This window comes from Octopus sinensis, linkage group LG3 (genome assembly GCF_006345805.1).
Source record: "Octopus sinensis linkage group LG3, ASM634580v1, whole genome shotgun sequence".
Taxonomy (NCBI): domain Eukaryota; kingdom Metazoa; phylum Mollusca; class Cephalopoda; order Octopoda; family Octopodidae; genus Octopus; species Octopus sinensis.
The window spans coordinates 5,262,308-5,290,275 of NC_042999.1; the positions used below are offsets into that span (position 1 = coordinate 5,262,308).

At 39.6% G+C, this 27,968-nt stretch overlaps 1 protein-coding gene across 3 annotated transcripts in view; it reads right to left on the bottom strand.

Moving 5' to 3' along the window:
- LOC115209208 (structural maintenance of chromosomes flexible hinge domain-containing protein 1) overlaps positions 1 to 27,968 on the bottom strand; it is a 101,371-nt gene that overhangs the window by 70,664 nt on the left and 2,739 nt on the right. The window contains exons 2-7 of one of the 3 annotated variants that reach the window (XM_029777461.2): positions 15,725 to 15,800; positions 11,737 to 11,895; positions 8,074 to 8,156; positions 7,842 to 7,972; positions 2,760 to 2,886; positions 1,119 to 1,238 (exon numbers count right to left, since the gene is read on the bottom strand). In XM_029777461.2, coding sequence (XP_029633321.1) covers positions 1,119 to 1,238; positions 2,760 to 2,886; positions 7,842 to 7,972; positions 8,074 to 8,156; positions 11,737 to 11,895; positions 15,725 to 15,800 — 696 coding nt within the window. Of the gene's footprint in view, positions 1 to 1,118; positions 1,239 to 2,759; positions 2,890 to 7,841; positions 7,974 to 8,073; positions 8,157 to 11,736; positions 11,896 to 15,724; positions 15,801 to 27,968 lie in introns of those variants that run through there. The other 2 variants (XM_029777459.2, XM_036500832.1) reach the window with 2 other exon arrangements.

Consider the following 27,968-nt stretch of genomic DNA (forward strand, 5'->3'; position numbering starts at 1 on the left):
CACTGGAAATAGATTTTCCCAAATGCTCGGTTGGGTCACTGGACGTAGTCAATGGGTTCTGTTACTTATGTGACATAATCAGTAAGAGTAGTGACTGTTCAGAAAGCATTGTAGCCAGGATAAGAAAATTTAGGGAGCTACCAACTCTGCTGGCAATGAAGGTCTTTCTCCGCAGAAAAGCAACCTCTCATCAGCCTTATCAGTCACAAGCGTGGCTGGGTGGCCAGAAGCTTGTAATTAATTAATTACACCAGAGAATTATTTCTAATTGATATCAACCAGTTTCCCCCGACTACAAATTTTCCCATAATTGTTTCGAGTTAACTTTTAATGATCCTGCCACTTAAACTGTTAACACTTACTTAACTACTGTTGTTTTTGTAGATGGTGTCCCCGAGTAATATAACCTGTTTCTCTCAAGCTAACCAATTCTATCACACATGTAGTCACACGTTTGTGCAGGCGCATACGCACGCACACACACAAACAATTGCAAGTATATCAAATACCATACAATATAAATTCTTGATTCGTAAAATTATCTCCGTTTCTAAAGGATGTGCCATAATTATCAGTAGGCTGTAGAGACTTGCTCCACATAAGAAGAGGAGATAATCTCAAGAATCAACAATTCTCCGAAACTGACATAGTATTAGGGAAAAGAGAAGCTGACTGTTAGGAGATAAGAGAACACTCGGAGAGGGATGTTTCTGCCACAATAAGCGTCACCAGCACGACAAGTGCCCAAACATATCTTCAGCAGCCAAGGAACTTAGACAGGAGCGGCTGTGTGGTAAGTAGCTGCCTTCATGGCAAATATTTATGAAATAAAGTAGCTTGCTTGCTTGCCAACCACATGGTTCTGGGTTCAGTCTCACTGCGTGACATGTTGTGCAAGTGTCTTTTATTATAGCCTTGGGCTGACCAAAGCTTTGTGAATGGATTTGGTATACGGAAACTGAAAGAAGCCTATCATGTGTGTGTGTTGGACTACTTAACAAAAAAATAAATATTGGAATCGATTTGACTAAAACTTTTTCAAGGCAGTGCCCCAGCATGGCTGCAGTCTAATGACTGAAACAAGCAAAAGATAAAAGATTAAATGAGAAAGAACTTACTTTTCTGTTTCTAATGAAACCACTGTAAATAGACTCGTTATTTTTCTCTTTCTTTTCAAAATCATCTTTTGATATAGTTAGTTCATGAATATCTTTTGAACCAGCTGGTCGAGTTATCATCTGGAAAAATAGACATGATTAAAATAAACAAACGGGAAATTGTTTAAAAAAAGAAAAAAAAGACTTTAAATTACATGCATTTAAAGACTTGTCAATGTATTCTCTATAAATGATGCTGTTGTTTATGTCCGAAATATGTCTTTTCAAATTGTGTTTGTGTGTGTGTGTGTATGAGGACTGATCAAAAATGGTATTGAGATTGGTGCTATAAAAAGAAAATTACAACACCCATCACATTGGTATTCAAAGTGGTCCCTTTCTGAAGCCACACACTTTATCCAGCATCATTCCATTGATGGGAAGCATTCCTGGAACTCCTTGTTTTTGGATAGTAATCAGCTGCCTAACTGCATTCTTTTGGATTTCCATGACACCTTGAAATCTTGTTGGGCCCTTCCACTACAAAAACTGAGCCTTGGGTTTCAGGGTCATAGCCATAGACCCACAATTCAACACCTGTTATAACCATTTTCAAAACAATCTTTGATCTTCCTCGAAACAGTCAAAGAGATCTTGTGCAGTTGAAACCCAACCTTCTTTTTGAGACAACCTCACTCTACACGCTTTACTTTCAAGTTCTGCAGTAAACAACAGAAGTGGGTGAGAATGTTATATCTCAGTGTGCATGTGAGACAGAGTTCAGGGTCAATCCGTACTAAGCGGCTTCAATCTGTGTACTTTAGCTGTTACCATAGCAACAATCCCAATAATTTTTGATCAAACCTCATATGTGCATGTATATATACAAACACACACACACAAATTAACACATCAGCATCATTTGTATTGCATTACTCAAATTACAAATAATAAAAATCAATCCTTTAAATGAGTTTATTTGGAAGTTTAAAGATTTTCTATAAAAAATATTGTTATTTAAATTGCTATAATAATACTAGTCAATGTACACTAAATAAGGGATGAATTGGTCAGGAAAGCCTCATATTAATTACTGAATTTTATAAGAAAGCAGTGAAGCTAAACATTTTTGTGGAGCAGAATAGCCATAACAATTTTTTGAGTTATATCTGTTTTAGACTAATCAACCCAGTTTGTTCACTTCAACTAAATACCAGCCAACTCATTTAACATGGGATGTCTACAGCCTAGATTTTAACTCACTGCACTCCACACACAAAATAGCAGATGTTAATGCGCAGTGGTTGAGTATCTCGTTCATTTTCACAGTTGTGATTTAGGAGTTGTGTTGGATCAATGAGGTGTTTCCAAACATTTTTATCAAAAATCCCTACAGTTAGTACCACGCCTAATTCACTAGTACTGACTGGGCTTGTACAACATCAAATGCGGTTATATAATTCGGGAAGGGCCTAACTTAAACGATGGATAGTAACAGAGCAGAGGGTAAAGCAAATTAGTTAACATAATGAATCTATTTTGCAGATATGAATTAAAATAGGAACAAAATCATCAGATAAGTAGGCAGTATATATTTATGTATATCTCATGGTTTCATTAAATAAAAAGCATTTAGGTAAGAGGAATAACAATCAAACTGACTTTAGTAGCATTTCCTATATAAAAGATAGCCTGTTTGCCACCAACTCCAAAATAGGATATGTCACTGTTTAAAGACCTCGGTGGTTCATATCTTACTGCACTGTTATCATCTCGATCAACTGAATTTCTGCTAAAAATAAAAGAAAAATGAAATATAAACTGAAACAAAATAAATAAAAAAGAAAAGAAAAATATAGCATTGAATGAGGAAACTAAGCAATATATATGAGTAAAATTCCTCTTGGGGGAAGATTTGCCCTCTCAATTAAACATAGACTCAAACACAAGTTATTTAATTCTTAAATTTTATTAACTGAAAATAACTACAACTATCGTCTGAAAAAGTTATTGTGAAAAGCGGAAAGGAAATAACAAAAAGTAGTTCTATTTAAACCCAAAGATCAACATTTTCTGTAATTTTGAGAGTGTACTAAAACCTGTTCATTATACACAGATATACCTATATCTATCTATATATATATATAAATAAGGATAAGATCGTTAATTTAATTATCAATCTTATCAGGTGGCCAGCATGGGAATAAAACCCTTCAAAGGTAATAATTATTATTAAAATTATAATTTAGGGTATCTAAGAGATACCTCAACGTTGGAAATACCAGTGGTTTTAGAGTCAAGTTTTGGCTGCTATTTCCAGCAAGGAGATATCTCTTAGATACCATAAATTATAATTTTTTTTATATATATATATATATATAATATATATATATATATATATATATATATATATATATATATATAGGCGTACCTGTGCATGCTTTGGAACCAAGTAGCCCATAAGGTTTTATCCCACTGTACGCTGGGCCTGTGTCTTCTAGCACTGTTCTGGGCTGAGCAATGTCTTGTGAATCAAATTTAGCTGACAGAGACTGTGCTGAAGCCAGTTCTATGCAAAAGTGTTTATTGAGAGGATGACTAATTTACCAGGGTATCCAACAAAAAATAACGTTGGGTATTTTGAAATTGAGTAACATCTTGTTATGTGGAAACAAAATTCAAACATTTGATAGGAATAAAGTGACAAAATATCAGACAAAGTTCTAGATTAGTGAGTGAAAGATGGGAAGTTCCAAGAGGGTGTTTATGTTTAGAGACATCCAAAACAATTAGTGAAAGCTTGTACATGTTACCTCACTTGGGTGTTAAGATTATGGATGCTTGTCACACATGCACACATACGTGTGTGTGCACTATTGTATTGAACTGTATGCCATTATCTCAGAAAAAAAAAAAGGGTAAAATAAGCACTAGACTGTAAAAGTGATGATGGTCATATATGACTGATTGGTGTAGGAGTGGCTGTGTGGTAAGTAGCTTGTCTACCAACCACATGGTTCAGGGTTCAGTCCCACTGCGCGGCACCTTGAGCAAGTGTCTTCTACTATAGCCTTGGGTCGACCAAAGTCTTGTGAGTGGATTTGGTAGAAAGAAATTGAAAGAAGCCCATCGTATATATGTATATATATGTATTTATATGTGTGTATATGTTTGTGTGTCTGTGTTTGTCCCCCCAACATCGCTTGATAACCGATGCTGGTGTGTTTACATCCCCGTGACTGGAGCAGTAATCTCCCAAACTCTTTTCTCATTGAGATGACTGTTCAAGTAATTTATTAATTTATAAAAATTTGAAGTAAAAACGGTTTATCTTCTGCCTGATATTTGATAAGATGAAATTCATCATCAAAACCGGTAATATTTTCTTTATATAATTTTTAAACCATTTTATTAAATTCTTTCTTAACCCATTAACTACTAAGTTTTTTTTATTCATATTTTTTGGCTTTGCCAGGTGTCTTAGGAGTTAAAATAATAGATAGTATTTAAATTTTCCTCATATGTGAATCATTTTGGAAATTATGATAAATTTTTCGGAAAGTTTCAAATGGGGATTGCTGAAAAAAAGCATATTTATCCATTTCTGTTTAATTGCAATAATAAACATTTTAGCTTTTTTTATGAATGATACAGGTGGGAAATGCAAAAAGAAAAAAAACAAAAGGTTTTCAAAACAGTCAATATTTTTGTAGTTCAAAAATTGCGATTTATGACATAAAACATCATCTAGAATTAACCAGAGCTAATAATGACTAAATATTGTTAAACACACCTCTGCAAATGCCATGTACATAAGCAATTCACTTTAAATACAAGGAACAACGGGCAGTGAGACTGTTTTTAGTATATCCCCAAATGGGGCTCATAGCAGGCAATGGGTTAAATTGAAATGTCTTAGATTTACTTCTGTGCAATTTCCACCTCCATCTTTTCAACATCATCACCATCAATTGACGTGTGCTTTCCATGCTGGCATGGGTTGGATGGTTTGACAGAGGACCGGCAAGCCAGGAGGCTGCACCAGACTCCAATCTGATCTGGCAAGGTTTCTACAGCTGGATGGCCTTCCTAATGCCAACCACTAAGAGTGTAGTGGGTGCTTTTTACGTGCCATCAGCACGAGGGTCAGTCAGGCAGCACTGGCATATATAATATTATATATATATACACACACACACACACAATACCAAATATATATATATATATATAATATAAAAATTTTATTTGTATAGATCTCTACTCTTTTTTCAACTACACACACACACACACACATATATATATAATGTGTGTGTGTGTGTGCTTCAATGAAATTCCCACCAAAATATCCGAAACCAAATATTACATTTCCTCCTCATATACAGTTACTAAACTAGAAGCAAACCTATCTAATGTAAGACACTAGATGTAATGTAATAAAGTACATGCATTGGCAGCTGTTAACTTAAATCCAAGTTAATAAACTCTTTGTTCCCCAGATTTAAGAATTCTGTTTAAAATTAATTGATCCCAAAATAACAGTGATGAGTTTGCTGTATACAGTACACAGATGCATGGCAATTTGGAAAAGGAGAAGAGGGGACTGGAGTAACAATAAGTAAAGAAAGAGAGTAAAGAGAACCAAAAGTAGATGCATAGTAAAGATAATGGCACTAGGTTCTGAGTTCAATTTTAAGCAAGGCACTTAGGTGAACTACAGGACTTTAAGAAGGCTGGAGTGTACACAGCTAAAATGAGGACACCATTCTGAGTAATACACAGTATAAAATTTCCCCCTCATCATCATCAAACAATTTAATATTAATTATAAACAGTTTAATCCAAAAATTAGAAAAATTCCTACAAACTTTTCATTCAACTCTTAATTTCTCAAATGTTTAAATGTTTTCTTTTTTTCAATACAGATGCTATAAACATGCCCTCATTTGGGGGTTTCACAACATTCTAAGAAATGTCAATCTTTCATGAAAATAACTGAGACAAATAAAAAAAAAAAGGATCTCAAATTATTTCAGTAAACAAGTAACAGAAAATGTTAGGAACCATTAAAAATGCTGCTCAAAGACAATGAAAAGAAAGTTTCACCTTCAAAATGAGAGAGTAATAATGCAGAAAACTTAAATTTCCACCTAAATTTTAGAGCAATTTCACACACCAAAACAAGCCACTGGGTACACAAAATGGAATCACTGTTTGAAGTAGATCACATATTGCATACTCCCCTACCTACTGTCTTCGTTAAGTAAACCTTAATTACTTCATCATCATCATCTTTTAACGTCCATTTTCCATTCTGGCATGGGTTGGATGGTTTGACTGAGGTCTGGAGAGCCAGCAGCTGCACCAGGCTCCAATCTGATCAGGCAATGTTTCTACAGCTAGATGCCCTCCCTAACATAAACCACTCTGAGAGTGTAGTGGGCGCTTTTTATGTGCCACCAGCATGGGAGCCAGACAGGCAGGCCTGGCATCATCCATATTCGGATGGTGCTTTTTACGTGCCACCAGCACAAGGGCCAGTCAGGTGGGCCTGGCATCATCTACATTTGGATGGTGCTTTTAAATGCCACCAGCGCAGGAGCAAGTCAGGGGGTACTGGCATCAACCACGTTCGGATGGTGCTTTTTATGTGCCACTGGCACTGGGGCCAGTCAGGCGGACCATGCAAAACAAAAATATTTTCATCACTCAGTTGGAACACAAATCAACTGACAGTTGCACTAATTACAAAGTTACAAGTTCAACTCACACTCACAGCTACGGTCAACTCATACAACCAAGCTCAATCCTGAACAACACATAACCTGAAGTCCCCTATTACACAAGATGGATTCTTTGCCCCAGATGACTTCTTAGGAGAGGCCGACAGTTTTGTAATTATATTGGCTAAAAGGAAATGTACGAGGGCGCACTGAAACATTCCTCGTTTTGGGTAAAATAAAATACAAGAGGATCAGTTAATTACGATTTTATTCAACATGTTCCCCTCTCAGATGCACACAATTATTGCAGAGGCCCTTCAGTTTTTCTAAGCCCTGTAAAAGAACTCAGAAGGTTGAGCCTTAAACTAGGCCTTTCACAACACCCTTAAAGCTAGGAACTTTTCAGCATCCCCTCACAATGCAGGCATTCCAATTTGTAAATAGGGATGTTAAAATTAGTAAAAGTTCGGCTTTCCTCCTCCTAAATGAGAATAAGGTACTGTAGCCACCTGGGTTTTAAAGGGATCACTGTTCTTCAAAACATTATATACATGGAGAGGATTTCAACGTCCTGCAATGCCTAATCCCTAACAAATCCACATTGCAGCAACTGACAAGGACCAGGGTAGCAGTGATGATCTCTCTCTATCATCAAAGGGATACCATGGAAGTGCCCCTGCATGACCACAGTCATGTGTGTGTGTCTGTGTGTGTATGTGAGCACATGTCCATCTGACGTATATAAATTAACTGGAACACCAACACAGCTTCTATGAGATTAAAGCTGTATAGAAAGTTACATAAATGATTGGAAATTGGATTTTAGTGAGATTAGAACTATATTTGGTACCATGGCAACTTTGATCATTTTTACATAAGGCACAAATAGATTTCATTTCTCGTTAAACTGAAATCTGCTTGAACCAAATCCTAATAACAATCAAGAATAATGAATATCAAAGTTAAAGACAGAGTTTCGAGGTGACCTACAAAGGTCAGCTCGAATATAAGTGACTCAACTCACCGCCGTTTATCCTTTCTTATAAATTTTGAAAGTCTGTAGATAGCCCAGTTGTTAAGTTGCCGAGGTGTCATACCCTTGCCGTTATCAAGGACAAAGATACAGTTTCGATTTGGATTTCCTTCATCAAAATGCTGTTCAAAGACAAAAATAAAAAAAAACACATGAGACACATACAATTTACATATATTTTTATATAAAATTCCACGGAAGCATCGAAGGATTAATTACTCACCAATCTGATTTCGATGTTACGGTCAGCATTGTTATTTGCTGTGGCTGTTAAGGCATTGTCGATCAACTCAGCAAATGCATAAGCTTAATAAACGAAGAAAAACAGATTAGGTTATTACATCTGTATATGAGGCAGCGAGCTGACAGAATCGTTAGCAGGCCGGGTAAAACGCTTAGTGGCAATTCATCTGTCCTTGCATTCAGAGTTCAAATTTCGCCAATACTGACTTATCCTTTCAGGGTCGATAAATTAAGTACCAGTTGAGTACTGAGATTGATGTAATCAACTTAACCCCTCCCCAAAAGTTTCAGGCCCTGTGCCTATAGTAGAAAGGATTATTACAGCTTCTTTACAAAATAAAGAAACTCAGCTAACGAGTTATCATAAAAATGAGTTGAAGGGGTCAGAAATTCTACAAATAACATTTTGCCAAAAACTGTACACTCAAAATTTGAAGAGGACTAAATTAAATACAAAACTTTTAAAAACAAATGAAACTAAAAAGCCTTTTCTATGTGACGCCCACACCCTTTTTTTAAAACTTTTGATTTATAATATCCTCTTAGAATTCCATTTCAAAACAATTATTATAGACTAGAAGTATCTAAAAATTCCAGTGACTTTGAAAACAGTTGCTACAAGTTTTTAGAAAACCATGAAATTCATCATTTTTATGAAAATGTATTTTTACTGAAATAATTAATTCTTGAGATGGTGTAAAATCCATCCAAATATCATTGAAAGTAGAATCTCAGGAGAGAACAACTCTGAAGATTGATTATTCTTACACATTTGTCAATTCTTTTACACTGAAAGTGTTATCTGTGAGCTTTATCTTTCATCATCATCGTTTAACATCCGCTTTCCATGCTGGCATGAGTTGGATGGTTTGACTGACGTCTGGCAAGCCAGGAGGCTGTACCAGGCTCCAATCTGATCTGGCAAAGTTTCTACAGATGGATGTCTTTCCTAACGCCAACCACTCTGATAGTGTAGTGGATGCCTTTTATGTGTCACTGGCACAGGCATCGGCCACAACTACGATTTCACTTGACTCAACGGGTCTTCTCAAGCAAAGCATATTGTCCAATGATTGAAGGGGTACTTTTAAACGGGACAGTTATGCAACACTGGCATCGGCCACGACTACAATCTCACTTGGCTTGCCAGGTCTTCTCAAGCACAGTATATCTCCAAAGGTCTTGGTTGCTTGTCATTACCTCTGCGAGGCTCAATGTTCAAAGGTTGTACTTCACCACCTCATCCCAGATCTTCCTGGGTCTACCTCACCCACAAAGGTGATAAGCAAACAAATCCTAGAAAGAGCTACAGTCAGCTCCACTTCATTTTTCCACTGTCCCTATGTTATAAAATTACTGGATGGAATAATAATATATATTGGTTTCAAATTTTGGCACAAAGCCAGCAATTTTGGGAAATGGGCTAAGTTAATTACATTGACCCCAGTACTTAATTGGTACTTATTTTATTGACCCTGAAAAGATGAAAAGAGACGTTGACCCTGGTGGAATTTGAACTCAGAACATAAAGATGGATGAAATGCCATTTAGCATTTTGCGTGGTGTGTTAAAAATTCTGCCAGCAAATGCAGTTAACAACCTTAGCTAAAAAAAAAAAAAAATTCTATGATAATGGTGGTGTTTAAATGATGTTTTAATAAATCTCAATATGTTGTACATGTTTATTTTTGTATCAGAAGAAAATGCATATAGTTAGACTATCACTGAATGAAGTAGGATAGCTGCTCTAATGAGCCGAAGTCTAAAAAGTTGATCTCATACACACATACAAATATGTATGTGCATGCATAATTATATATATACACATACATACATACAGCCATACATACAAACACGTATAATTTATTTTCTAATAAATTGTTTCAAGAATTCTCATCAGTCAATTATTATCATCATCATCATTTAACGTCCGCGATAATGCTGATGATGATAATTGACTGATGAGTAAAAGAGACCTTTTTAATGACAATTCTTGAAACAATTTATTGGAAAATAAATTATAATACGTGTGTGTATGTACAATAGAGTAGGACTTTGACTTTGTTCCATAGTTAAGTGTGACATAAGTAGACAAAAGTCGGTTAAGATTATAATTGTTGTATCTGTAAGAGATTGTATTGGATTTCCTACCATAGTTTACCAATCAACTATTTTACAAACACCATAAATGCTGTGTGTTCAACAGACCATGTAGGTTTTGTTCTGTGTGCGGTGAACCAAGAAGAATATTAAAAAGATTATCAAAAAAACTTTCAACAATTTAGGGATTTCAGCAAGCAGTTCTATCAATAAAGAATAAACAGTCCAGTATTTAATTTTTAATGTGTTGTTTTTATTTAACCATCTTATCTTTATATTCACACTTGCTTGTTAGCTTGCTTGATGGGGCTGGGGTCATCCCAGTTTAATGGTCCCAGGGGCATCATCCTATGTAGAGCCAACCAGGTCCACCAGTGCTCCCCGTCATTGGCAGTCCTGTGCCAACACCTCTGCATCCTCCAAGATGACGCCGAGACTCTGGAGATCTTCCTTAATCATTTCCAGCCATCTGGTGTTAGGTCTACCACGGGGCCTCTGCCAACACGCAGCTGCTGCGATGAATGAGAGTAAGACCCTGATAGGATGATTTGGTGGGGTGGGGGGCAGAGGACGTGTCTGTAGTAGGGCATAGCAGCTATGAAGTGGGAGGCTGATGCATGCAAGGAGTTTTCTGTTGGAAACATGACACTTGCACAGATGTGCATTTTTCATGCAATATAAATGTAAGATACATATATATGGCGGAGGCGCAGTGGCCCAGTGGTTAGGGCAGTAGACTCACAGTCTTAGGATCGCGGTTTCGATTCTCAGACCGGGCGTTGTGAGTGTTTATTGAGCAAAAACACCTAAAGCTCCACGAGGCTCTGGCAGGGGGTGGTGGCGAACCCTGTTGTACTCTTTCACCACAACTTTCTCTCACTCTTTCTTCTGTTGGCTTGCTTACTTAACCAGCAGGGTGGCGTCATTTGAAGGCTAAAACAATGCGAAGTGCATTGTGACTAGCGATGTGTAGCAACATCTGATAGCCTGGTCAGTCACGGTGATATATATATGCACCTATGAACATGGATAGCTAAACATATAGCAAAACTGACAAAGAATATAAGAACAATGTCTATCAGTAGAGAATTTTAAAAATTACATATCTTTAAAGTGATATCTGACTGAGCAAAATGAGTTTGGTAAAAATTGTCTTAGTTATACAATGTGTGTGTGTGTGTGTGTGTTATGCAATATGAAAATATCAAATTTGTAATTTTGATTTCTTGCAATGATACAAGCATTCAGACTTGTAGGAAGAGTTGTGATCATTCAGTATTTCCAAACAGAGAAACATAAGAGTCAAAATAGCCAGAGATAAGATCACCAGGTCAGTCATGAAAAATACCATATTTTACTGCAATGACCAACCAGCATGGAATGGTCAACAGTTTTCTGTTTTGAGATTAATTTTAGAATTTAAAACCTAAGGGCTGATAAAAGAATGCCATATCCATTTGGTCATATTGCTTTTGCCTTATTTGGCAAAGATTACATTAGAGACAAGTCAGTTCAGAATAAAATGGTAAGAAATATTACTCACGTAAAGGATTCTGGCCTTCCGAAGCATAATACTCATACATGCCACCTTTAACAATTGTGTCATAATGTGGGAGGAAATTGACCCTTTGCTGTGCAGGGGCACACAACTCTTGCAGAAGAGTGTTGAGTATGTAGAGAGTGTCCCCCTTCTCAACGCTGTCTGTAATGGCAGAAACAAGGGGGGAAAAAAAATGCAAAATTAAAACAAACAGAAATGTGAATTAATCAAATACAAACTCATTCCATGCAACATTTTTATAATCCTAAACTGCTTTAGTATAAAACTGGATTGAAATAGAAAAATGTGATATAGAACAGTAGAGAGAAAGAGAAAAAAAATCCTGAATAGTTTAACTCCTATTAATCCTTATAAAATTACTAGATTAATCTATTGCCATATCCTGAATGCCTTACTTCCCTGGGCATGGACACATTGAAACTCAGCTGACTTGGCAGACACCCATAAAATTATTAACCATCTTACTAACAATAACTCTGAGCACCTTTTCAAACTCCATCTGTCTAACACCCGTGGACATGTTTACAAAGTCAGAAAACAGCACAGCTCCCATGACTTTAGGAAACATTTTTTCACGCTGAGAGTTGCTGAAGAATGGAACAAACTGCCGGCATCAGTTGTTAGTTGTCAGAGCACTGCATCCTTCAAAACTTCCATGCTTCCTGAAATTCGCCAACACTACACCTGATTTTCTCCCCTCCATACACACGCAAGCATGTACCTGACTCATACATTGTTCGCTTTCCAGACATTTCTACATTACTGCATGTACTTTATATGCACTTTCTGACAAGTTGTGGTGCACCTGAGCACTGTATACAATAATTTCATTATTATTATTATTAGACTTCAATTTTTTAAATATTCATTTTCTCTGTTTATTAAGTGAGTTACAAAATTTAGGTTAAGAATTCTAAATAACAGCAGATTTTCTTTTTGTAGCTCATAGAAGAAGCCATATCCTTCAGTGCAGAAGTGCTTGTATTGGAATCAGAAGTTGAGATGCCATATATAGACATCAATGTAGAGGCCCTCGTCAAAAAGCATCTTTCACACAATTAGAGTAGCAGCATTGCTTTCAGTTCTGGTTTGAGTGCAGTTTGCAGAGAACAGTTGCAACAACAGTGAGTTTGCAGTATCTGCTCCATCAACTGCAATGATCCTAAGAGCTTTCTTTTGGACTGTAGGGAGTTGAACGAATAGTTTAGTGTGGCATTTGTCCAACACAGACATGACATATTTCAGAAGTGGTTTTATCTTCCTTGTTCAACTTGTTTGCCATTTCTTGTGCACCTCCGGTTACTCGTGGAATCTCAAACTACTTTTCATAGGAAGCTTAAAATTCCAAAAATGTAACACAAGGTTTGGGCGAGTTCTTATCTTACAAGTCTACTGCACTGCTTTCTCTCTTTAAACTTATAGATGCAAACAGTGTGGAGTCGTTAGCATGGAAGTACAGTTCGTTTTCACAGCCATTGATCCTATCATCTATGAAGACTAAGAACAGAAGTGATGCAAATACAAAGCCTTGTAGGGACCGATAAATAATTGATATGTGATCAATCAAATGGGTTGATATGAAAGAACGTCCCTGATGGATCTCACATTAACATTGCTTTAATCCTTTCATCATCATCATTTAACGTCCGTTCTCCATGCTAGCATGGGTTGGACGGTTCGACCGGGGTCTGGGAAGCCATGAAGGCTGCACCAGGCTCCAGTCTAATCTGGCAGTGTTTCTACAGCTGGATGCCCTTCCTAACGCCAACCACTCCATGAGTGTAGTGGGTGCTTTTTACATGCCACTGGCACAGGTACCAGGGAAGGCTGGCAAACGGCCACGATCAGTTGGTGCTTTTACGTGTCACCAACATGGACGCCAGTCAGGTGGCGTTGGCATCTGCCACATTCGGATGGTGCTTTTTACGTGCCACCGGTGCAGGTGTCTTAACTACAATTTCCATTTGATTTTTATTTTGCTGTATTTATTTTGAGATGCTCGGTGTTTCTTTCAATTAATTTTAAATATAACAAAGAATTCATTAAAATAACTTAGTTATAATTAAGCTAGTGTTTGGAACATAAATTGTGACTAAGGTTTGGTGGAAGATCTTAATTCAAAACTTATGAAAACAAGACTTTTGTACTACTGAGCCAGAGGCAGTTTCAGCTGGGTTAGTAACGAAAGGGTTAAAGCCACCTAAGTAGTTTCCTGCATATTTTCCTGAAACATCTGCTGTGCCCAATCACTAAAAGGTTTGTCAATGCCTAAGACTCCTCCTAACATAGGAGTCAGGAGATCTGCTGCATTTAGGATTTGGTCAGATGCAGAAATGCCTTTTGAAGATGAGTTCATAGTGTAGAAGATAACTTTGAAGCAGGAGTCAAACAGGAGACACAACAGCTCAGCTAGTTTAATACGAGATAGAAACTTTATCAAATGTGAGGTCCTGCATTTATCTTCATAATATCTTTGGTGTTGGAGATCACAACCAGCAGCATTGCAACAGGTCAGCTACTCACTGGTGACTGATCCCCAGTGTTTAGCAAACGACTCTTTCCAAGAAAATCTTGGCAAAAGTTGGTGACCTTTTACCTCTTTTCATCGGATATGCAGTTGCATTACACTCAAGGTCACAGATGCTTTCCCAGAGACAGTTTAGTATGCTCTACTACTTCTTACTGCTGAGATAGTCACTTGTTAGGTGTTGTCTTAATCTGGTACTGGAATTTCTTTTCGCCTTACTCTCTGTCTGATTGTGTCTTGCTTTTAGAAATCCTCATTTGTTCCCTTGAATATTGCTCTTCTTCAATGGACAGAAGAAGTGTCACGTTGTTCTGGAAATAATATTGCATTCAACACTGAACCATGTTTTGTCATCCAGCTTCTTACTCATGGCTTTAAATAGGATGAAAGTGTCTGCAGTTTTACAAACAGTCGCTGTCACTCGAATGCACATTTCCTTAATATCTTTCCATTTAATTAAAGACAGTAATACATGTCCTACAAAGTTTGTTCTTTTGTAACACCAAACTTTTTACATGATCGTCTTGATACAGTGGAATATTTAGATTCACCAGCACAAGGTGCCCGGCTATGTCAAAATTCTGGGCTTCTGCAGATGAAACAGTTAAAACAGGATCAAAAGCATTGCCTCTTCTTGTTGGTGCTTCATTTATGATCTGTTGTAAATTGTGTGCAATGATCAGCTATGTACACTGTTCAGTTACTAAAGCCAATTCTGATATTGGGTGTTGAAATTTCTTACAAAAACATAGGTGTAGGAGTAGCTGTGTGGTAAGTAGCTTGCTTACCAACCACATGGTTCCGGGTTCAGTCACACTGCGTGGCACCTTGAACAAGTGTCTTCTACTATAGCCTTGGGCCAACCAAAGCCTTGTAAGTGGATTTGGTAGACAGAAACTGAAAGAAGCCCATCGTATATATGTATGTGTGTTTGTCCCCCCAACATTGCTTGACAATGTTTTACGTCCCCGTAACTTAGCGGTTCAGCAAAAGAAACCGACAGAATAAGTACCAGGCTTACAAAGAATAAGTCCTGGGTTCGATTTGCTCGACTAAAGGCGGTGCTCCAGCATGGCCACAGTCAAAATGACTGAAACCAGTAAAAGAGTAATTAATAATAATATACATACAGAAAATTACGATTACAACCTTTATGAGATCTGTTTTCTCGTCTTTCTAAGAGTTAAACAGATCGTTCAGGACATGTCTTCTGCATTTAAAGACATTTCCTCCCTCCTGCGGTTCCATAGCCTGAAGCCTATCCTAACTGTTGCCTTCTGCTCTCATGACTACCTTACAGGTACACAATTTGAAATATGAACAGAGTACAGTTACAGTTTCACTCACTATGAAATGTAAAATGTCATGTATTTATATACACATTAAACAATGACACCAACAAAACAAAACAAGAACAATATTTCAGTATTATCATTTACTTACCCCAAGTAGAGTCATCACAAATTCCATCTCTGTTTGTGGAGGCAATCACAAAATTCTCATTATCAGATTTAAGCTCCTGCAAATATAGTTAGCATATGTATATACCTGCATCTATACACATACATTTACATATATATATCAATCATTATCATCATGAGCAGCATTTTATGTGTACTTTCTCCATTTAGGCATAAGGTAGGATGTTTTGACAAGATTCAATAGGCTGGGGAGTCACATTTTACTTTGATGTCATGTCTCATCTTTGACACGGTTTCTATGGTGATGAGGATGTGGGTCAAGTAGGTGGAGCCAGTGATGGAGTGGGTCAGTCTTTCTACCATGCCAGAATGGGTTGGAAGATCTGTGAAAATCCCTTTCCTCCACCAAACTTGCTCTGAACTCTCTCTACCCAGCCACCTCATCATCCTTATCACTCTGTTCATCTTTTAAACCAGGGGTCTCCAAAGTGATCAATACCAAGCCTGGGGGGGGGGTTGATGGGACTATTCAAGGTGTTAATAAATGCACTCCTACTTAATTATTATTATTTATTTATTTTCTGGTACATGCCTGGGGGGTTGATGAGGGGTGAAGGATTCCATGAAAGGGGTCGATAGTCTAAAACGTTTGGAGACCCCTACTCTAAACTATAAATCCATTCCTCACCAAACTTCATTTTTTTTCTCTCTTTACTTCTTCAGTTAGTGTTGAAAGTTGTAAGGTGACCTCAAGAGTGACGGTGCCACACAAGAAATCACCCAGCGCACTCTGTAAAGTGGTTGGCATTAGGAAGGACATCCAACTGTAGAAACTATGCAGAGACAGCCACTGGAGTACACCACAGTCCTCTAGAACTGTCCAACTATGCCAGCATGAAGAGAGGAAGCTAAACAAGGATTATTTACTAGAAGTAAAAGGTGGTGAGCACACAGAATCATTAGTGTGTCAGACTAAATGGTTAGCCAGCATTTTGTCTGTCTTTATGTTCTGAGTTCAAATTCTGCTGAGGTTGACTTTATCCTTCATCCTTTCAGTGTCATTGATAGAATAAGTACCAGTTGATCACTGGGGTCAGCTTTGTGCTTGGGAATGAGGGAATTTGTATGAGAGATTGAGAGAAGGGGGAAAGGGTCAGAACAAGTTTCTGCAGAGGAACCTGCATGGCTACTCACATCTTGTGTGGAAAAGAACAGTAAAAGGTGGAAGACCAGGAAGATCTTCAAGGCATGACGAAGCTGAGGTGTCTGGCTACTCTTAAAGTATATTTGCTAGAGTAAGAACTGGATGGGAAAAGTTCAGAGAGATACAACCACTGCTGTTAGTAAGAAAGATCTTTTTTCTCAGAGTGAAGGGCAGACTGTATGATGCTTGTGTTAGAACTGTGATGCTACATGATAGTGAGACATGGGCTTTGAATGCAGAAGACTTGAGAAAACTGGAAAGAAATGAAGCAGGCATGCGAAGAGATGAATGTGCAGTGTGCGTGAAAGAATTACTTCAAAAGATTTCGTTTTTGGATTTGGTTTGCAAGATTCTTTATATGAGTTCGTGTGTTGAACTATATTCTGTTGTGTCTGGGGAGGGTCATTGTCTCTTTGTGCCTTATTATTTAATACACTCACCGGTAAAATTTTAGAAAAATAGAAATAAGAAATAAGTGGAAATTTTACCGGTGAGTGTGTTACATTATAAGGCACAAAAAGAAAATGATTCTCCCCAGACACAATAGAATATAGTTCAAAAGAGTTGAGTGAAAAGCAGAGTATAAGAGGAATCAAATGTGTTCAAGAAGACTGCACTGGTGTGGTCATGTGATGCAAATGAATGAGGACTGCTGTAAGAGGAAGTGCCAGTTGCTGAATGTGGTTGGAACCTGCAGAGGACATGAGATTAAGTAGTGAAAGCTGACCTCAGGACTCCTGAGCCAGACAGATGAAATGACAAAGGACTGGGATATCTGGCAATATGAAGTTCCCAAAATGACTTGCTCTTCTCAACAAAACTAAATCCTGGTAGGGCCATATTTTGGGTTCTCCTCCACCTCAGCAGTATCTGTATCATTTTTACTACTTCTGATGTTCATTGCCCCTGCCCCTTCTGCATCTCTCTATTGTCCGCTACTCATTCACCTCTTACAAACCACCAATCATACATACATAACATCAGCATCATTGTTTAGCATCCACTTTTCCTTGCTTGCATGGGTGAGATGAAATCTAGTGAAGCTGATTTTCTATGGCCAGATGCCCTTCCTGTTACCAACTGCCACCTGTTTCCAAACCAGGTAATAATTTTTTTTCCATGGTCAGACATGTTTCCCATGGAAGACTGGCAACAAACAACACCACTTGTACAACAGTGATGCTTGTTTACAATCATCAAATGATGTCTAGACAAGGGTATACACAAAAACACACACACATAGAGTGTTGCACTCATGATTGCAAGGCCATGGTTTCAATCCTTGGACTGTCCTGAAGCAAATCACTTCATTTTATGTTGCTCCAAAAACCTTAATGGCCCTTACAAACGAGAAAGAATAGAGGAGGGTATAATGAATGATTGTAGGCAGGGTGATGAAAGAGATGAAAGGAACAGCTGTGATAGGAGGGTAGTGGAGAAGTAACTGAGCAGACACTATTGGGGTGAAGGGAAAGGATTGGGGGTTATTGAGAAAACTGAGGGACAGAGTGAAAAGGTGATAGGATAAGATGTGTAAGGTGTGGGGGGAAGGCAAGGTGTTATCCTACATTATAAAAGTATGCATGGATGATGAGGAATCCCTGAGAGTTGTGGGGGTAGGTCAGAATGGGAGAGGTGAGGAGTGTTGAGGAGGCTGGCAAGCTGTACCCTAACTGCTTGACAATTGGTGTGGATTTGGTTATGGCCTTGGAACTACCTGTATGACGATGACTTAGTTTATAAAGCGGAACCAGGAGAAGAACTGAAGCTGAAATTCCAGACATGAAGGCAAAATACGAAACTGAAGACATTCAAAGACAATTTAACAAAGGAACCAACAGGAGACCCTGCTGACTCAACTGAGACAATGCAGGCAAGAGTGGAATTGAACTGAGAGCAATTATGGACAAAAGCAACATTCATTTCCACATATAGTGACGCTCTCACAGAGGCAGTGACAGGTGATCAAGATCTTTGGTTATATACTATGCTTGAGAAGACCTGCCAAGCCAAGTGAGACCACAGTTGTAGCCAAAACTGGTGTTTCATAACTGGCACCAGTGCCGGTGGCATGTAAGAAGCACCCACTACACTCTTGGAGTGGCTGGCATTAGGAAGGGAATCCGGTTATAGAAACCATGTCAAATTAAACTGTCCAACCCATGCCAGCATGGAAAATGGACATTAAATGATGATGTGATATGCCCCATAATCAGGATTGGCAGACAACCAGGACCCTACCTCAAAGGAGATTGACAGCAACTTCATCACCATGGCGGATGACTTTAACAACCATGTTAGTTAACATCTGTGATGTTCATAGAAGCTATGGCTAGGGTTCAAAGAACTCAGGAGTTCCTGGAGTTCTGTGATGTAATCAACTTAACAATTTGCAAGATGCACTTCAAGAAATCAGTTGGTCAGCCAAACGTGCAAGTCTCACCAGGAAAGAAACTGATAGGCCACCATTGCAAGTACCGAAACCTTTCCTGGTGAAGGACACACTAATCAACATAGATTTGTGGTGACTTCAGAGTTGAAACTGGGATGGCTGAGAGACGAATGTTGATAAAAAGTAGAAAGGCATGGAAGCTAAAAGGACCTGCAGTTAGCCATAGATTTAGAGAAATTCTAAATTGATGCAAACCGTAAATCCTCGAGTATAATACGCAGGGGACTTTTAGGGGACTGTACCTCTGGAAAACCTAAACCTTGTGTATAATACGCACCCCTTCTCTAACTTGAGTCAAGGAGGTCTATATAACATCGTTGGTTTGTAAAAATGTATACGGTAACGTCCTTTATTATTATTGTATATATAACAATGCAAACATGTAGCTTTTTTGTGCATTTTGTTTGCAGAAAATAAAGAAATAACAATAATAACGTTTAATAAGTGTTGCTTATTGCAAGTTATGGATGATTCTTTTATGACTTCATTGCCTTCAGGCTTAGCTTTAGGTATTTTCGCTCTCGACATCACGAAATGCATCTGAATAAACATTGCCGGACAGCAAATAAAGACTCGGACATTGCTTAGAAAATAATTTTCATTTTTAATCTCGTATATAGTACGTACTAGGGATTTTGACCTTTAAATTTTGGGGGGAAAATGCGGATTATACTCGAGGATTTATGGTATGTGTGGTGGAAGAGTTAGATACCTAAAACATAGAAGACACCAGGGAGGTCCTACAGGACAACCTGCTCAGGAGAATAGATTAGGTGTGTAGCTTGTGCAAAGTTCAGGGCAGTCTAAAGGTGATGCGATGGTAGGATGACTTTAGTAGAAAGAGCTGTGAAAGCTATAAGGCAAACCTTCCAAAGTCGGGAAGGAAGGTAGAAGTAGTGAGCACTACCAGGTGGCTAAAAAGAAATCTAGGTGTCGAGTACTCTTAGCTAGAGGAAGAAGAGGAGAAGAGCCTGATATGTTTGGTGATGTGAGGATGAGATGCATGAGGTGTTGAGGACTGCAAGACATTGTGTCAGAAGACACAACCGAGACACCAATGGGGGGGGGGAGGATAGAGGTACACCTACCCTTTGTGCTGATGATAAAGAAACATGGAAGTACTTTTGTGAGAGGTTTGGTGAACAAGTAGAATACAAGGAATAAAGAGGGGGCTACCTCATGTTAACTCAACAGGGGAACCAACAATTCAAATCACCAAAGTAGGGTAGATTAAAGAGTCTGATTGTGAAAAAAAAGTATGGAGGTAGGGAAAGCTGCCAACCCATTGAGTATAGACATTGTGGTGCTCAAGATATGTGCTGGGGTAGGATACATATTAATCACCCAAACAGTTAATCAGGTAATACAGGAAGGTGTCATACCAAATGACTGGTGTAGCAGTATCACTGTAAACAGTTACCATGGCAAAGGAGACACTGTCATCATCATCATCACCATCATAATTTAATGTCCGCTTTTCATGCTAGCATGGGTTGGATGATTTGACTGAGGACTGGCGAACCAGACTCCAATCTGATCTGGCAGAGTTTCTACAACTGAATGCCCTTCCTAACGCCAACCACTCCCAGAGTGTAGTGGGTGCTTTTACATGCCACCGGCACGAGGGCCAGTTTGGTGGTACTGGCAACGGCCACGCCCAAGTGGTGCTTTTTATGTGCCACCTGCACAGGAGCCAGTCCAGCGGCACAGAGGAAATTGGAGAGACTTGAAATTGGTGGATCAGGTTAGAAAGGAAAGGACACAGCACAACTGATCAGGAACAGAGTTAACTCAGGTGAAATGCAGTTTGAGGTTTATACTAGGAAAAGGTACCAGAGACACCTACTGAGGCAACTGCAGGAGTTGTACTTAGCTAAGGGTAAGACATCAGTGTGGTTGTGTGCTTAAGGGATTAGTTTGTGAACAACATAGTTTGCTATAAATGTGGTGAGATAACAGCAGAAGTACTTAGCAAAGAAAAAGACACCATATCTGGGAAGCTGTGCTCAGTAATCTGGTGGTCACTAAGCAAACTAAGTATACCAGGTATGGCATAAGTCATCATCATCATCATCGTTTAACGTCCATTTTCCATGCTAGCATGGGTTTGACCGGGGTCTGGGAGGCCAGGAGGCTGCACCAGGCTCCAGTCTGATCTGGCAGTGTTTCTACAGCTGGATGCCCTTCCTAACGCCAACCACTCCGTGACTGTAGTGGGTGCTTTTTACATGCCACTGGCACAGAGGCCAGAGGAGGCTGACAAACGGTCACGATTGGTCGGTGCTTTTCACGTGCCACCGACATGGATGCCAAAACAAGGGGGTTAATATTTAGCATTATTCATTTTATCATTATAATAAAAACGTTTTAGGTTTAGGCTAAGGAAAAATTTACATATATTTACAATTCAAAATGGCTACCCTTTGCTTTCACCATAATCCTTATTCTTTTCCCCAAGGAAGTGTATGACATGTTTAAATAATGAGCATGTTCACTGCATTTAGGTGATGAATGGTTTGTAAGGGTTGCACAGTCTATCTATATGGGTAGAGTTAGTAAAGTGAGAGTCAGAGTCCCAATAAGTTCAGCAATTAATTTAGCATGAAGACAGGAGACCATAGAGGTTCTGTCCTCATCCGTAGTCTTATAGGGCCATTGGAGAGTAGTTCAAGACCAACTGTCTATGGAGACTCCTATATGCTGATGATCTGGTTTGTATGGTTGAATCTACAGAAGAATTAGAGAAGAAATTCCATGTAGAGAAGCAAAATCTGGAAGCAAGAGTCCTGAAGGTAAACTTAGAAAAGTCTAATGTGTCAGTGAGTAAGAAAGACAGGATATTGGTCTCCTCAGAGAAATGGCCTTAGTTGATATGCAGGGAAGGAGTAGGTAGGAGCTTCCCATGTCATACACAAAGTAAGCTTTGGACATATAATAGACGTAGTCAAACCACATGCAGGCTAGCTTTGTATGTGATAGATTCACTAGAGCTAAAAGAAATAGGCATTAGAGCACTGGAAAGACCTGCCCGCATGACTGACTGGTTTAGTACTCATTGTTGGTATTTTCTGTAATCTAGGCAACATAAATCATAAGGAAGTTGGATGTTGAGAAAGTAGAGAACCAGGATAAGAATGAGTTGGAAAAAGTTCAGGAGGCTTTTACCTCTGTTGGCAACAAAGATGTTATTCATCAAAGTGGGGGACAGATTGCATGACACTTGTGTTAGAACAGGGATACTGCATGTTAGTAGAATGTGACCCTTTAATGCAGAAAACTTGCGAAGACTAGAAAGAAAAGGGAGCAAACTTGCTGATGGTTGTGTAATGTTTGTGTGTATGAACAACGGAGTACATAAGCTGAGAGAGAAACTGGATTTAAGAGGACTCAGGTGTAAAGTAGATGATGGACAGATGTGATTGTATGGAAGAAGACAACAGTATAAAGTGGGTCAAGCACTCAAAGTAACTGGAACCTTGAAGAAGGAGGCCAAGGTAAACTTGGGACAAAATAGTGAAAACTGATCTGAAAATGCTGCTTACCACAGAGATGACAAAAGACTAGTGATTAGCAGTGCATGAAATAGCAGGAGACCTGACCACCCTTGACAAAATGTACCTCCAATATGAGGGTTGGTGTCGAGATATTTTTGTACCCTTTCAAGTATACAATCTGCTTTCCTTCTCACCTTGTGCTTAGACACTCTCTTCCTTATTGCTCACTCTTCTTACAGAGCACCCCACCTCTCTACCATCTGTGTTGTCCACAATCACTCTTCATAGATCTTTATATAACATACTGTACTAGATTACCCCTGCATCTCAAACCCAATACAAAGTAGCTTTGCCCTTCACTCTCTCTCCTCCTCTAGGCCTCCTCTTTTGCCACCCATCACCTACTCTTACCTTTATGCTGTCAACTATCCCTTGCCCACCTCTGCTGTTGCCAATCACTCCCTTCCAAACTACACCTTCCAGCCTGACCCTTGGTTTTAGGATATCAGTTCTGTTAGTGGGAAGATCTTCTTGGGTACAGCAATGTGCCACATATCTCAGTCCTTTGTCATCTCCTTCATAAGGATGACTCGTACTTGATGAAGACATAACTGACCCATATCAGCATGAAAAGCAGACGTAAGGTGATACAGAAACAAACACATGTATGTGTATCCTCATCATAATTTTCAAGTCCACTTTTCCATGCTTGCAGGAGTTGGATGGCTCACTGAGTTTACTGAGGCAAATTTGTACACAGCTGGATGCCCTTACTGTTGCCAACCCTCACCTACTTCCAAGCAAAGTAATATTGCCCCATGGTCAGGCATGTTCTTACAGAGTACTAGAAATGAATAACACTGCTTGTATGACAGTGACACTCGTTTACAGCTAAGATGCAATGTCAAGATAAAGAGATACAAACATGCACACACAGGATGGGCTCCTTTCCAGTCCCCATCTACCAAAACCACCGATGAAGCTTTGATTGGCGCTAGGTTACAGTAGAAGACAGTTACACAAGGTGCCATGCAATGGGACTGAACTTGAAACCATTTGATTGAGAAGCAAAGTTCTTAACCACACAGCCACGGTTATGCCTGTATTGCATGTACATCATCAGCATCATGTAATGACAGGGGAGCGGTTTGTCATAGGACAGATTGTGTGCACAAGGAGCAGGAGTGGGGTATAAACAGATAGACACAAAGGACATGCCTTTAGGGCCTCAATTGTACTTAGCTCAATAGGTTTTCTCAAGTAGAGCAAATTGCCAATTGTCTTGCACCTTTACCATTTCCTCTGTGAGGCTCATCATCTGATGACTATTTTCCCCCCACTTTGCCTTATGCCTTCCTCTTCCAGACATTCCATCCACATAGCTCTTCTTTATGTAGCTGTCTTCATCCATACACATCACATGACCATACCAGTGCAGTCATCTCTCTTGCACACGACATCTGATGACTCTTATACCTAATTTTTCTCTCAAAATATTTACACTTTGTCATACATGCACACTGACATTTCATATTCAACAGAGTATGCCAGCTTCATTTCTTTAAAACCTTTGCATGTCCTCCGCATTCACAGCCATGTAGTAGAGTTGTCCATACATCATCATCATCATAAAATCTGCCTTTCACTATGAAGGAGAGACCTTCTGTTATCAACACTCTGAACTTTGCACAGTCAGTTCTTTTTCCAGCATCTATGCTTTCAGAGCATCCTCCACCACTGCTAATTTGGCCAGCTAGGTAACAGAAACTATCAACAACTACTAAGGATTTCCTTGCACATTTTTAGTGTTTATTGTATCTGCACATCTATCACACAAAGACTACATTTCCTGTTAACCTTTCTGCAATTCTACTGCACCACTTATGTATCCATAACTTGCACTGGATACATCATCATCATTGTTGTTTTCCATGCTGGAATGGGTTGGACAGTTTGACTGAGGACTGGCGAACCAGATGGCTGCACCAGGCTCCAATCTAATCTGGCAGAGTTTCTACAGCTGGATGCCCTTCCTAACGCCAACCACTCCGAGAGTGTAGTGAGTGCTTTTACGTGCCACCGTCAGGCAGTACTGGCAATGGCCATGCTCATATGGTGTTTTTTATGTGCCACCTGCACAGGCAATGACCTCGCTTGAATGTTGTTTTTCATGTGCCACCCGCACAAGTGCCAGTAAGGTGACGCTGGTAACAATCACGCTCAATACATGATATAGAATTTCTACCTACACCTTTTTTACATTCTAAGGCCCTTTGTTTTCAGTCCTTGCTTCCATACTTGAAATTTCTCCACTAATTTTAGAAGAAATTCAGGTATACATATATATATATGTGTGTGTGTATGCATGTGTGTATTCTCACAAATACATACATACATGGCATTTGGAAGGCTATCCAGCTGTAAAAAACCATGCCCAAACTGACCTCACTTGTGCTAGTGCCACACAAAAAGCACTCAGTCCACTCTGTGGAGAGGTTGGTGATAGGATGGTTTTCTAGCTGCAAAAACCATGCCAAAACAGACAGCAAAGTATGGTGCAATCTTCTGCCTAGCCTGCTCCTGTTAAATTGTCCAACTCATACCAGCATGGAAAGTAGATATAAAATAACAATGACGATATACTATATTTACAAACATACTGAGAGTTAGCTGCTAGAATAAGAATAGCCTGCGCAAAGTTCAGAGAGCTCCTACTTCTGCTGGTGACAAAGGGCCTCTCACTCAGAGTGAAAGGTAGACTGTATGATGTATGTGTGCTAACAGCCATGCTACATGGTAGTGAAACATGGGCCATGACTGTTGAGGACATACATAAGCATGCAAGGAATGAAGCTAGTATGCTCTGCTTGATGTGTAATGTCAGTGTGCATACTCAACAGAGTGTAAGTACCTTGAGAGAAAAGTTGGACCTAAGAAGCATCAGTGTGGTGTGCAAGAGAGATAACTGCGCTAATATGGTCATGTGTTGCATATGGATGAGGACAGCTGGGTGAAAAAGTGTCACACCTTAGCAGTGGAGGGAACCTGTGGTAGTGGTAGATCCAGGAAGACCTGGGATGAGGTGGTGAAGCATGACCTTCGAACGTTGGGCTTCACGGAGGCGATGACAAGTGACCAAAACCTTTGGAGATATGCTGTGCTTGAGAAAAACTGGGAAGCCAAGTGAAACAGTAACCGTGGCCAATGTTAATGCAGCATAACCAGCCCATTTAAGAGTACCCTTCAATCATTGGGCAATAAACTGTGCTTGCGATGATCTGCTGAGGCAAGTGAAGTTGTCATCGTAGCCTATGATAGTACCGTCTGATTGGCACCTGTGCAGGTGTCATGTAAAAAGCACCATTTGAGCATAGCCGGCTTATTGGTTCCATGCTGGTGGCACTTAAAAGCACCCACTACATTCTTGGAGTGGTTGGTGCTAGGAAAGGTATCTAGATGTAGAAATTTTTCCAGATCGGACAGGAGTCTGGTGCAGCCATCTGGTTTGCCAGTCCTCAGTCAAACCATCCAACCCATGCCAGCATGGAAAACGGATGTTAAATGACAATGACGATAATACATATATGAGCTGTTAAAAGACAAATATGCAACTTGGGCTATCCACTATGGTGCTAGTCTAATTTATGAATGATTTATATAGCAGTAGGTGTATGCTACTGATTGGGGGGGGGGACCAAAATAAATCTACTGTGAGAAATGGTCAACAAACCACGAAATGGTTCAATTGCAGACTATTTCTCACTTTTTTTTCCCACAAATTAATAGTATGACTGATGTAACAGATTTATTGTTATGGGAGGAGAGAATAACAGAGGGAACAGTTTTGGAGTGCGAGCGAAGGAGGAGACAGAGGAAGGGATGAGCATTGTCAGGGATTATTAGGGTAAACAGAGGGAGGGGAATGATAATGGCGATGGGTTGTGTAGGTGATCCCAAGGATAGCGTGGGCCATGCTAGCACGGTTTGGGTGGTTTATCAGGGTCCAAAACAGTTCTTATAAAAAGGGAGACATGTTTATTGCTGAGAGAAGATGATAGGAGATATGATAACAAAGACAGTGTTAAGGAAGAGAGAAAAGGATAAAATAGTGTCAGGGGTTTAGGGAAGGAGAGAGAGAGAATGATAGGATAGTGTAGAGAACTGAGGAGATGCAGTGTTACATATACATATGTGTACGAACAGCCATGCTACATGGCAGTGAAACATGGGCTGTGACTGCTGAGGATATGCGTAAGCTCGCTAGAAATGAAGCCAGTATGCTCCGATGGATGTGTAATGCCGGTACTCACACTCGGCAGAGTGTAAGTACCTTGAGAGAAAAGCTGGACCTAAGAAGCATCAGTTGTGGTGTGCAAGAGAGACGTTTGCGCTGGTATGGTCATGTGGCGAGAATGGATGAAGATAGTTGTGTGAAAAAGTGCCACACCCTAGCGGTTGAGGGAACCTGTGGAAGAGGCAGACCCAGGAAAACCTGGGACGAGGTGGTGAAGCACGACCTTCGAACTTTAGGTCTCACTGAGGAAATGACTAGAGACCGAGACCTCTGGAAGTGTGCTGTGCGCGAGAAGACCCGGCAGGACAAGTGAGTCCACAACCCGTGGCCTTCTACATGGGATGGAGCCAGCCTACGTATGCATACCTTCCCTTCTTGGGACACAAAACTCTACTTGTGAAGACGTGTTGAGGCAAGTGAGGATCAGAATCGAAATCGATCAATGGAAATTGCGGATGTGCTACCAGTGCCGGTGACATGTCGAAACTCTGCTTGTGAAGACCCATTGAGGCAAGTGAGGATCAGAATCGAAATCGATCAATGGAAATCGATCAATGGAAATTGCAGATGTGTTACCAGTGCCGGTGGCATGTAAGAGAACTTTCCGTTTCGCAACCGTTGCCAGCACCGCCCCGTTTCGTGTCCGTTGCCAGCCTCGCCTGGCCCTCGTGCCGGTGGCACATAAAAAGCACCATCCGTTCGTGGCCGTTTGCCAGCTCTGTCTGGCACCAGTGCGGGTGGCATGTAAAAAGCACCCACTACACTCACGGAGTGGTTGGCGTTAGGAAGGGCATCCAGCCGTAGAAACACTGCCAGATTTGA